This window comes from Molothrus ater, chromosome Z (genome assembly GCF_012460135.2).
Source record: "Molothrus ater isolate BHLD 08-10-18 breed brown headed cowbird chromosome Z, BPBGC_Mater_1.1, whole genome shotgun sequence".
NCBI classification, from domain to species: domain Eukaryota; kingdom Metazoa; phylum Chordata; class Aves; order Passeriformes; family Icteridae; genus Molothrus; species Molothrus ater.
Window position 1 is genome coordinate 69,047,329 of NC_050511.2, and position 12,612 is coordinate 69,059,940.

At 41.2% G+C, this 12,612-nt stretch overlaps 1 protein-coding gene across 4 annotated transcripts in view; it reads left to right on the forward strand.

Moving 5' to 3' along the window:
* The window catches only part of SSBP2 (single stranded DNA binding protein 2), a 137,207-nt gene that overhangs the window by 90,000 nt on the left and 34,595 nt on the right, over positions 1-12,612 (forward strand). For 2 of the 4 annotated variants that reach the window (XM_036403698.2, XM_036403699.2), the window contains exon 5: positions 2,734-2,823. The exons of the other annotated variants lie outside the window; for them this stretch is intronic. In XM_036403698.2, the coding sequence (XP_036259591.1) occupies positions 2,734-2,823 (90 nt within the window). The remainder of the gene's footprint in view (positions 1-2,733; positions 2,824-12,612) is intronic. 4 annotated transcript variants of the gene reach the window in all.

Below are 12,612 nucleotides of genomic sequence, written 5' to 3' on the forward strand. Positions count from 1 at the left end.
TCTTAAAAGATTCATTATTTAGCACAAGCTAGGAAATGTAATATACCCAAAACACTGAAAATACTTTATTTCTGGCTTTGGGACTTCATTGCCCATCAGGGAAGAAAATCCCAAACAAACATGAAAAGAGAAAAAAACCCCAACCCAGGGCATTGCATAATGAAGGGTAGAGATGGAGGTTTCTGTGACAGCTGAGAGTGCACCTGCAGAATTCTTGGGGTTATGGCACTGAGCCCTGCCCTGCTGCTGTGGCCACGCAGACTCCGAGTCCTCCCTCCCTCCCTCCTCTCACAGGGGCAGGGCAGGGGGTTTGCACAGGTGCTCGGACCTGGCAGGGCCAGCAGGCACTGAAAATCCACTAAAAGCCCACTAAAAATCAAACCCAGCACATCGAGTCCCTCCCTGCCAGTTCCTGGTGATTCACCAGGAACGGGGCTGGGTTCCTCTGGTGTCACTGCCAAGGGAGATGCAGAAACAGGGGAAAAACCCCACCTCTCTGAGACAATTATGAAAATGTTATTTTTAGGTATATTCCTTACAATATAAAGCCTTTTTAGGCCACAAATGGCTAACAGTTATAACTTCAATCCTTTTCTCCCTTTGTTCTGGAATAGTCATTATTTCTCCCTTCCCCTCTATTTTTCACTAAATTTGGTGGGGGTTTTAAAGAATAATTTTCAAAGTGGGAAAGAGCATGAACTCTGAGCAGCAGGGCGCTGTATCCCTGTGGGAGCTCCTCATCCCATGGGGCTGTTCCCTCCCCTGTGACCCCAAGGACCTGGCAGGGGGCACATCCCATGCCCAGTGGCACATGCCATGCCCAGTGAGGGCTCTGGGGGATGATGGTGCTGTAATGAAGCCCAGCAGTGCCCCTTTAATGGGCTGCTCCTGCTTGGTCAGCCCCTGCAGCTCAGGCTCTTTGGGGCATTTGGAGATGCTCAGGCTTTTAACATCATTGATTTTCTCCATCAGTGGTGCTGCTGTTGTCATCCCTCATCCAGAAAACCTGTACCTGTATTAGTGCATCCAACATGCTCCACTCAGACTGTGCCTCTCATGGGTTTATTGCACATTGATGCTTAAAGAGATCGTATTTCCTTAAAAAAACCTCCAAACAGCAACAAACACAACAGCTTTTTTTCCTGTTTTCCTTTGGAAATGGAAATGATACGAAAATAATTATTTGACATGAGTGGCAGTGGCTGGCAGAGCACCACCTTTTTTGGCCACAGCTTCCCTGGCTGCTCTGGCTGCTTTGTGGTGGCCTCTCCCTGCATGATTTGTGGTTACAATTCCAAAGTATTTGCTGCATCCAGCTCACCTGGCTGGCTTTCCCTGTCAGCTGCAATCCTGCAGTGTTTTAGCACTGATCCTTGCATAGATAATACCCTTTATTAGACGATTTTTTCATGAATAAAAGCCTTGCACTCGTTTTGAAATCCAACATCTTTTTCAGACTTTATGTTTCAGCGATACATTCCAGACTTTTCCAAAGAACATTCAGCTTGGATGCTAAATATGTTACTGCTAGTTGTTCAGAACTTTAATTCTACAACACGGCTTAAGCCATGAAGAAATCTGTGGTGATTAACTGAATGTTTCCTTTCTGCTTGGTTGAAAAAGGTCATCCCTCCGTTTGTGCCAGTCTTCAGATCTTTCCAGCAGTATTCTTTCCTTTCCTAGGTGTTGTGCCAAACACCTGGAAATGCAATTTCCAGATCTGCATCTTTAGGCTATCGAGTGTGAGTGCAAAATAAATAGAGTGATAATTTAATATCTGTGTGTTTTGCAGGGCAGGCTTTGGCAGGTCATTAGTAACCTGCCAGTGGCTCTGGGAGCATTCTGTGTGCTCCAGTACTTTCACTCAAGATTTTGAGCATTTATAGGTGATTCAGCCTCATGCCATACAGAAACACATTGTAGGAAGGAAGAATGCTAGAAATTAAAAGTAATTGAGGTTCCAGCACATGACAACAGAAACAGTTTGGCTTCTCTTTTCTGTGACAATCTCCTGCATGTAAATTGCCAGGAGCAATATTCTTTACTCGCTTATTCCAGCTGAAGGATTTGCAAAGGTAACTAATTTCATCCTCTGATTCACTTCTTAGAAATCCCTTTTTTCTTTTCCCTTCCAAAAACGTAACCTGAATTCTTCTAATTTGTCATGGTGGTTATTTTTGGGGTTGGTAAAATCTTGAGCATTACCAGCAGAATCAGGAGCGTCCCTTCTTGTACTGTTTATAACAGAGCCCTGTTTTGAAGCTTGTTGTTGTTATGGAAAAATATTACAGGCTGCTGAAATTATCTTTAAAGTGCTTAGAAATTGCTGATAAAATGCATAAATTACTTTCTTTATGGTCTGTATATATCCTTGTGCATGTGTGAGACTGTTCATATGCATAAGACAAGAAGTATGCAAGTTACATTCACATTGGTGCATGTAGAGACACTCAGATACAACATTTTTTAAAATTCAGTCAAGCTTTGCCTAATTGGCCTGTGCAATCTCTGGCACCCTTCCCCTCAAAATACATTTGTTATTTCAACAGATCATGGTACTTGTATAGACAAAAGGCTAAACAATTTTAATTTACCTTCAGTTATGAAACAATGGCATAATGACATATCTAGAGAATTACGTTCTGCACTTTGGTCAGGTTTGGGGTTTTTTTGGGGGGAGTTTAATGCCTACCATGCAATGACAAAGGTTTATTCTCCCTTTGTTCTTTTCAGAGTGCTGCAGCAGCTCCCAGCCCAGTGCTAGGAAACATTCCCCCAGGAGATGGCATGCCAGTAGGTCCAGTACCACCGGGGTTTTTTCAGGTATTCAGAAAAAAAAAATTATGATTACAGGAATTCTAGGATAGAAAATCCTCTGTAATACTGTTTGCAAGTCTGTAGAAAAGGTCCTGTTCTGAACTGTGTCTCACTGTGTGGTGCAATATTTGATAGTTTATTTTTAAAGAGAAGTGGACAGGTGGGAAGGAAGGGACCTGACTGATGAGTATTTAATTTATGAAGTAGTACAGCACAGAACAAGAAATGGTGCCAGGTTTTTAGCAGAGATCAAAAAATGCTTGAGTACAATATTTAAATAATTTCTTATGATAATATACATACCATCCCATGGAGATTTTCAAATGAGAACGTTGTTGGTTGTGTTCAGCTCTGTGCTAAAGCCACAGGCCGGATTCCTGAGCTTCTGTGGGAATCCAGCCTGGGCACTGCAGTGCATCCCATTGAGCGTTGCCCTGCCCCTTGAAGAGCTCAGCACCACTGCCTAGAACAGTTAAGTCAGGGATTTAGACCATGTGCTGCTTCTGTTCAGGTCTGTCCTACGTGGAGCTGAACACCCATTTGGCACTTTGGGCAGTCACAGCATAGCATATGATGGTGGAAGAAATGACATTTTACTGCAAGCCCAGGGTGGTGTTTGTGACCTGAGGCTGCACTGCTCCCAGGCTGGGCTTACATCTCCTCCTCACCAGAACTCAATTTGTTTCCCTCCACACTGGCAAACTGAGGCTTGATTTGTTACACATGAATGAAAAGACACTTGGAAGTGAAGTGGAAAATATCTGGCTGCTGCCAGTCACAAAATTCTCGGCAGCTGGCAGAACTCATTAATTAATTTATTTCTGCTTTTAGTGCTTTGAGCAGTTGGTTAGGTAGGCTCTTTTGGTCTTAGTTTTTAGATTATATTGATATGTCACTTTTTTTTTTTTTTAACTTCAGCCTCCCACTTCAGTTGTGATGTCAGAGGAATTAACTTTTTTTTGTTATTGTCTATGATGACAACTAAGATGGGGAAGGGGCACAGATAGGACGAGTGTGTGAAGTTCAGAGGAGAGAGTAACTATTTTAAAGGTTTTGCAGAAGGAGGATGTGGGAGTTTTGTTTTTAGAAGTGTGAATAGACTTCTAGCCACTCCAGATCTTTGAAGATGTAAGAAAGACAATCTGATAGAAAGTTGAATGCGGGTAAAGTCTCATTGTATGCCAGTATCTGTCTTGAGTCTGACTCGAAGCCACAACATAATCCTGCTCTTTTTACGAGGCTTGAGAGTGAAAAGGAACGTTTTCCAAGACATTATTAATTCTTGCTGTAGCTGTGTGCCTAACATTGCTTGAGTTTGGAAATCAGGTGTGTTAGTGGGTGCGTTGATGTGTCTGGGAGGGTCCCGTCGCAGTGTGAGGCTGTGAGTGCAGACAGCCCTGCTCCTGCTGCTGCTGTGGGTGTTGTCAGGCAGCACTTGGTGCCAGGCTCTGAAACCTTCCCCAGAGCTCAGCCTCACCAAGGTCAGCTCGCCCCAGGACAAGGGAATGTGCTGGCAGGCAGAGCCTGCACGTGTGAAGCTGGAAAATGGAGGGGCATCATCTGCTGCTGGGAAAGGCAGGTGGAAGGGAAAGTCATGGTGAAAACCTCCTCCTTCCTTCATGGGTGCTGCTGTTCTGCTTCTCCATCCTCTCCTGCAATTCCTGTGATCCCAGGGTAAAACAAACCACAGAGAACAGGCTCATCTGTCTTGGTCTGAGAGCTGGCAACCCTCATTCAATGGAGCTGAGACCTGCCCTCACTCCAGGACTGTGACAGCAAACGATTTGTTCTCCAGAGTCAGTCCACATGGGCAGAGCAGGAGAGAGGTGCTTGTGTCTATATTTAGTGCACTGAGACTCTGCTCCACAAAGGCCTCGTAACATTTTAATTCCTTTAGCCCGAAATGTATCTGGAAGGTCACCCTGGAGTGATAAGGGTGCCTGTTGTTGCTTTCTGGAGTTGTTTGGGTTGGGCTGGGCTGAAGCTGCTGACAGCCAGCACCTGCCAGCTCTGCTTGCAGAACTCAGCGGTCACCGATGATTTAAAGTAATTTCTTCCCTCTTGCACTCATGTTTTGGGTGGGCACTGGGCACTCACAGGGATGTAAGCAAGGTGGGATCATTGCTGCTGCAGGGAGTTCTTGTCAGAGCAGGGGAATGTCACAGTCCAGGGGGAAAATGTGCTGGGAATGAAGAAACAGCAACAGGAGTCAATTTCGGTTGGCACTGCTGACCTCTAACATGATTCTTGAGACATTTATTTTTTTATAGAATAAAAAGAATATATTTTACTTTTAAAAAATAATGCAGTCTGCTAGTGTAAGACGTGGAGGTAGAGAAATACAGGAGAATTGTTTCTCAGACAGTATGTGGTAAAACTCTGCTCTTGGTAAAATGAGGTTTTCTCATGCAGGTAGACCATTAGCACTGATGTTAATTAGCAACCTGTGGCACTTCATGCCTGATCTACAGAGGCAGAGGTTCTGCAGCCAGCAGCTGAATTTGTCTTCTATCTCTCTGTAGTTGTACTTTAATACTCCAGTTTAGGTGAGGGATGATGGTCACTGCAGTGCTGACTGTCCAGAAAAATGGCACAGTGATGGGGGTTGTACACAGCTATTGTCATCAAATAAATGAGGTTTCGGGGCTTTGTTTGTAGGTTTTTTTTCATTTTCAATAGAAATTGTTTGCAGTGTCAAAAGTGAAATTTGAAAAGTCAGTTTTTATGTGGAGTTAGCATGTGCCTCAATTTCCTCCACTAGTCTGCTTGTGTTTGAATGTAGCTTTAAGTTCATATACATAATTTTTGTCTTCATCTTCTCTCAATTTGAGCAGCAGTGAGACTCTGGAAATAACTCTGTGAAACAGAAACTGAACCTGCTCTTGGTTCATTAGGAGCAACAACTGAATGTGTGGGGCACAAGAGTTCTGCCATACAGGACTTTTTAACTCCAAATAGTACAACCCAAAAAGCTACTTTGGGCAATAGAAGTAATGAAACCATACTAGATTGCATAGAGGTGAGATGGATTTATTTATACATGTTTGAAATGCCCAACCAGCCCCAGCCTGAGTCTGGAAATACTTTTCCAGTTTTCCCATCTATAACATCCTGGACATGCAGGTAAAGTGTTTGGAAGGCACTTAGCTACTGTGAGAAAAAAAATAAAGCTATTTGGGACATTTTCTGAGTAATTTTTAGACCTTTTTAATCCACGTCATTTGTTAGTTTCTTCATATGGCCAGTCATGGTTATCAGCATGACCTGCTCTTTGTCCCTGGTTCTGAAGCCCTCTCTGACCCTGACATAGCAACTGAGCAACCGAAAGACTGAATAAGATCATAATAAATAATAATTGCCTTTGGGTCTGATGTTAGTGGATGCAGATAATGTCAGCAGCCACAGCTTTACACAAGGCTCTTACAAGCTCATTTACAGTCAGTTAAATCTTCCATTTGTGTCAAAGAGTTTCAGGTCATAGAATTCAGAGACTTTCAGGTTTCCACATCAGTCTCACAGGTGCAACTGCTGCTCTTCAGGTACTGAGGACCATTTCCATCCTGCTCTTCACTCATACTTTAAGGCAGCTGAACAATTTGAGAGATGCTGCGTTTGTGTTTTTGCAGACCATTTATTTGCTCCATGTGGACATTGCTGGTGTTAGTAAGGAAATGAGCAGAGGCCAGAGGCAAGTTTGGGAGCATGTGTTCATTGAGGTGTTTGGAGTTTTTAAACCGAGTGTAAAGTATTGATTTCACAGGATTTTATTTGCCTTTTAGTTAAATTTCCAGTTTTAGCACTCCTAAATGCAGAGTTTAAAACAGATCAGCAGAGAATGGTCTGGAAGGTTCCTTAAAGCCACTCGTGTTCCAAACCCAGCCGTGGGCAGGGGCACCTTCCACTGGTTCTCCAAGTTACTGACACCCAGCACTGCCCAGAGTCTGACCCTGCCTGCTGCTTTTGCTCTGCAATTGGGAGAAACACTTAACTGTATGTTTAATGAAACCCCAGTTGTCCTCTGCTCCTCTACTCCGTGGCTGTCCAAAGGTTTGGCTGTGTGAGTGAGGAGTGTGAGTGGCTGTAGAGGCACTCACCTGAGACCCTGCTGGGACCTGTAGGCCAAGCAGGTTGTTCCACAGTTGACAGTTCATTTGTTTAATTTGGTGATTCTGTTAAAAGTCAAATTCTAACACTTGTCTGTACCTTTTCACACATAAGTGAAGCGCCCTTTCTTTTAAACACATTACTTTTTCTCAGCACATTTGTTAAAATCTCTTTTTTAAAGAGATTAAAGAGATCTTTTTTTTTTAATCTTCCAGTTCAACTTACCAGTAAACATTATTTCCGTGGTGCCTGTGTTTTCTAAAGGGCTTTTCAAGTGGTTGGCTTCGTTCACCAACTTCAGATCACCAGATAAACTTGGAATGGCATGGGAGAGAAGTGTCGACACCATGTTTGAAATACAAATGTTACATATTCCTCTTATATAAAGGGAAAAAAAAATAAAAACCAGCCTGAACCCAGCCCTGCAAAGTAATGTGAGCCTGTCTTGCCATCTAGTGGCAGCTGCTCGTGCTTATTTTACCTCAGTCCATACTATTCTCAAGTATTATTTTTAGCCTTGTTTGCCATAGTAGAGCTGACCTAATGCTTCAGGAGAGCATTATTACAGTAAGGCACATGACCAAAAAGGACTTTATTTTCCTGCCTAGCCTAACTATTCTAGATATAAATATATATTTCAAGTAGTTAAGTTAGGCAGGAAAATAAATATAAATGTGTATATGCATATAAAAAACATTTATATTGGTTATATATGAATATATAACAAATATATATATCAACCATATGTAAATAAATATAAATCAAAGTTTATTACTTAGTTAAGTGAGAATAAGCAAAGCCAGCAAATTAAAAAGTAGTAGTATGCATCTCCTGCATTTTGAAGCAGAAATGGTGAACTACTTACACTGAAAAGAAAATGGATTTGTGAGGTGCAGTGTAAGGCTGTAAAATATCTCTGTAATGTACTATTTTAGTTCATAGTTAATATTGACCGTATTTACAGGAAAGTCATGGCATGACACATTGTTAAAAAATAGAGTTTGTATTCCACGCCCAGTAAATGCAGCATTTGGTTACAGCAGTTAAAGGAAGGAAGACCAGGAGGGAGGAATCCCCCAGCACCTCTTTAAAGCCATTTTGGAGTGAATTGTCCACTGGGGTTGATATCTGTGCAGGGAAGGAGGATTCCCTGTTCCAGCTGTGGAATGTCACAGCTGGAGCTAGAGGTTGTGCTGTGGCTCAGCCGGGTCTGTGCAGAGCCAGCACCTGTTATCTCTGTCAGTCTGAAAACTTCTTGTTTCTTTCTGAGCCCCTTGGAGCTCTTTCAGCTCTGCCCTTAACACTCACACAGTCTCCTGGTTTTCCAGAGTTTTTCCATGTTTTGTCTCCCCCTTCCAGCAGCCACACCTCATTATCTGTCCCAGGCTCCACCACCCGCCTCCCAGTGCTGATCCTCCTCCTCCTCCTGTGTTCCCCATTTTTGCAGCATTCCCTTTTCTGTAAAACTGAGATAGTGACAAACTGCAACAGAAGGGCAGAATTAGCTGGATTTGGCTCAGGTTCACAGCCAGCCTCAGTGCCAGTGCAGCAGGTGGGGCAATTGCAGGGGAAGGAGGGAGAAGTTAACGATTCTGAGCAGGGCAGGTACAGGGGAGTGCCAGAAGCTTGAGAACCATCCTGGGTTGTGAAAGCATGCTGATGGGAGAATGAAACATCACCGGGGCTGCACGTGCAGCTTGTGAGCAAAGACAGCAGCTTTGGTAGCCTGGAGAGACTTTGAAAATAAGATTTTTAAGGGGACTTTTCCCCCTCTGAGTTTATATAATTCCTGTTGGTTGGAAGAACTTTATTGAATTTATGGAATATACATGCACCCACCCCAGTGGAGCAGTCTGGGAATACTCAAATTCATAAAATTATAGGTCTGATTCTTTGCAGAATTAGCATATGTGCATTTCTGTCCTCAGCAGCATCACTCTGCATTTTAAAATATTCAATTTTTTTAAAATTGGTTTGAGTTTTTACACTATGTGTGAGGGTATTATCACCTAGAAAGAACCATAAGTAGTTTGTGGTTTTCTCCTGTTTGGGCTCTTTTCCCTAAATACCAGCAATAAAGTCAACTGGTAAAAAGTGAAGTTATCCAGGATCTGCTGGCCTCAATAATACCACCCTGCAGTTGTGGCAATGCTTTTACGGCCCGTAACTATTGGAACAAATTAAAACTGCTCAGCTTGAGGAATTAATCAGCTGTTCCAAAGAATCAGCTGTGTATCAAAATCAGGCTTATCAATCTGGGGAAAATGCTTTCAGTCATCTGTCTGGACAATGCCTAAGTTCTAAAAATGAAGGGATTTTTATTTTGAGGGCTTTTAAGGTGATACATCTTGGATGTTTTGGCTTGTCATGTTTGAAATACTCTGTTTTCTCTTCTATTTGCATTTAATGAAATTATTATTAAAACTATTTACCCAGTTTAAAATTCATGTAAGTAATACATCTTACAAAATTTGAATTTCTTAAAAAAATTCCTTAAAGTATCATGTGCAGAACTTAGCAACTTTCTCTCGCAATTATGAAGTCTTGAGCTTCAGATAATTATGTTCCCCACAAAGTGACATAGATGTAATAACAGTGCAATTCCTACAGGTCATCTAAAAGCAGACCTGGCTTTCAGCATCTCAGACAAATGTTTAGCTGGGGACCAAACATTTTGTTTCTGGCTTTTCTAATTGGTTTTGTTTCTTTCTTTCTTTCTTTCAAGTGTAAAATTGTTTTTTCACTTTTCCGCGCCAAACAAGGTGTGTGTTGCAGTGTCCTCCCACGTGGTGTTCCTTGACCAGGGATAAAACATTAAATTTACGTTTTAAAAGCTGGTACTGCTGTAACTTGGAATTCTGCGTGTGGAAGGAGCTCCTCAATTTAGGAAAAAAAAATATTTGCTCTTGTTCTGAATTAAATCAGATCTCTTACTGTTTGCTATTTATAAGTTGTCAGTCTGCTCTTAGAAAACCATAAATACAGGAATTATTTTTCAGAGATCTTTTTCTGAAGCACAGTAAAGACCTTGCTCATGGAAATGGATTTTGTCATCAGGAAAGGCCAATGTAGAGAGAATTGCTCTCCCAGTGCTGAGAATGACACATTTTTATGTAAAAGATCATAGATAAAATCAGCTGCTTTGGTTTGCACTGGTAGATTGCAAGATGTGCAGTGTACAACCCAAATTTCATCTCTGAAATACTTCAGAAAAAAACAATTTTGGGTTTAGTCCTGGATAAAACTAAAACATGTTAATGAAGACTGCCCTGAAATTTGAGTGATTGTTACTGCTGAGGGAGATGCCACCAAAAAAATCACAGAGGAAACTAAAAAATAAAAAGCAATGAAATGAAAAGTGAATTGCAGGGTAAAATGGATAAATTAAATTCACACATATTTTATGGTTCCCAGTGGTCCTCCTAGGAGGGAAAACCCCCCTTGGTTTGGGATTGTGAGATGTAGGTGTAAAACACCTCTAGAGCATTTCCTAAAGCGCTGGAGTCTTAAAGAGATATATTAACATATTATTTACCCTTATAGGAAAATGAAATAAAAATGGCTAGCAGTCATTTTTTTTATCATTTGGATATTAATACTAATAATCATAACAATAAGTGATGCCAAACCTTTTAGTCCAGACTAGAGTTTGAAAACAAAAAAGGTGAAGATGAATTGTATTTTACACAGAATGTGTGATTTTGCTACTGATTTCTAAACAGAGAGGAGAACAAAGATTTTTGGTTTGTTTCACTTGTGATCATTTAGAACTTTTAAGTGGATAGATGAAAAGATTGGGTCATTTTCAGAATTACCAGAGGAAATGCTGCCTTGTCTCTTGCAGCTTGAACAGTTTTCCAGTACTTTAGCAGCACAGTTAATTTAGGATCACTTGTAGCGTGTACAAATAAGGTCTGTGGTTCCATTTTCAGCTGCTAGGATAAGTGGTGTTTATGTTTGTGCTGTAGGTGGCTGAGTTGTAAAAATCAATTATTGCTATTTCTTCTCCACACCAAGGGTGAAGCTGTGTCTCGCCATGTGATTTTTAATTTGTGGTCAATATATTTACAGTCAATTAAGTCTCAGTAGGAATGTAAATATTCAGGATTACTTCTCTGGGCTGTGGGTTATTGTAAATTTTGCAAACTTAGGTGAGACAAAATGTGATTGATAAATGTAAAGGTATGAGGAAAAACAGGATAAAAATGTCAGTGCAGGAAACCTGTATCTGGAAGGAAGTAAATTACACTCCCAGCTTTTGGAAGGGAAGTAAGATTAAAGAAACAAGAGGGTTATTGAAGTATGTGATGCTTAGTAGAACACCACTCTCTGAATTCCTTATTTCACCATTATTAGGTGGAAGTGAAAACAGATCCACATCATATTTGAGAGTCTCTTGAACAACTAAAGAAGAGAGTAAGAAACATCCCAGCCTCTGTGCCTTTATGGCATCAGCTTCCTGCTGGATGCTTCCTGTAAAATCACATTTTCTGGCACCAAAATGTGGGCAGTGAGGTGGTTGTGCTTCAACATTGCTTTCTCAAACACTTTCCCATGGAGAAACTTATTTTCTATTGTGTTGAGAACCAAGAAAAATAGGATTTCAGAAGGTTTTAATGTTGCACAGCACACACATGTCTCAGACCTGCATTAAACACACAGGTTGTGAGATACCCTTTGCTGTCCCTGTACACAGATGGATTATTCTTGAGCAGAGAGATAACAAAAAAGTGCTGCAGCTTCTGGCATCATCATTCGAGTGCCTGAACTTGCCTTTCCTTAAAGCACTCTTAGCAATTCAACACAGAATCTTGCTGTAAGTGCAGGAGGCTTATTAAATTTAACATTTCACTCCCTCATTTTATTTTCTGTCATCTCTATTATTCTAGTATTCTAATACTTTCCTCCTTTTAGGTTTTTGAGCTTTTTTGTTAACCTTCACTGTAAGTTGGTAGATGCAAGTATTCTGCAGTGACTACACAAAAAGTTTTTTCTTTATGGCCTCTTTTTCACCCAGCTTGGTAGAAGGTTCTTCTTCCTTTGCTCTCAGCTGCAGGATTGGCAGCTTTCAGGATACTTTTTGTGATGCCAAATTAGTGAATTTCATACCTGTGGGTAGGAATTACAGTATATTGCTGCCAACACATATTGGTGGCACCTCCATCTCAGCAGTGGCTTAGGTCTGGCTTGCTTGCCTGTTTCTTTATTTTATTCATTTTTGGGGGCAGGTTTTTGTTGGTTATTTGGGTTTGGTAGGGATTTGTTTTGAGGGTTTTCCCCTTTTTTTTTGTGGTTGCTTGTTTGTTTCTGTCTTGTTTTTTAGTTTTAGTTTTGAGGGATTTTGCAGGAGGTCTGGTTTTGTTTGTGTAAGTTTGTTTTTTAATTGGGTTCGGTCTTTTATGTGTCCTTTGGTTTTTTTGGGTTTTTTTGTGGTGTTTGTTTGGTTGTTTGGGTTTTACTGGGATTTTTCTGTTTGGTTATTTGGGTTCTTGGAGGGTTTGTTTTTCTTTGGGAGGATTGTTTGTCTTTTGGGGGTTTTGTTTTGTTTGTTGTCATTTGTTTGTGCGCTTGCGTGGTTTTTTTGGTGTGTTTTCTTCTGCTTTTCCTAACACCTTATCATGTCTGCCAGTTCTTGAACTCCATTGGAGAAGTTGATTTTAGTCCCTCTGTCTTCTTCCTACCCCACAGCTG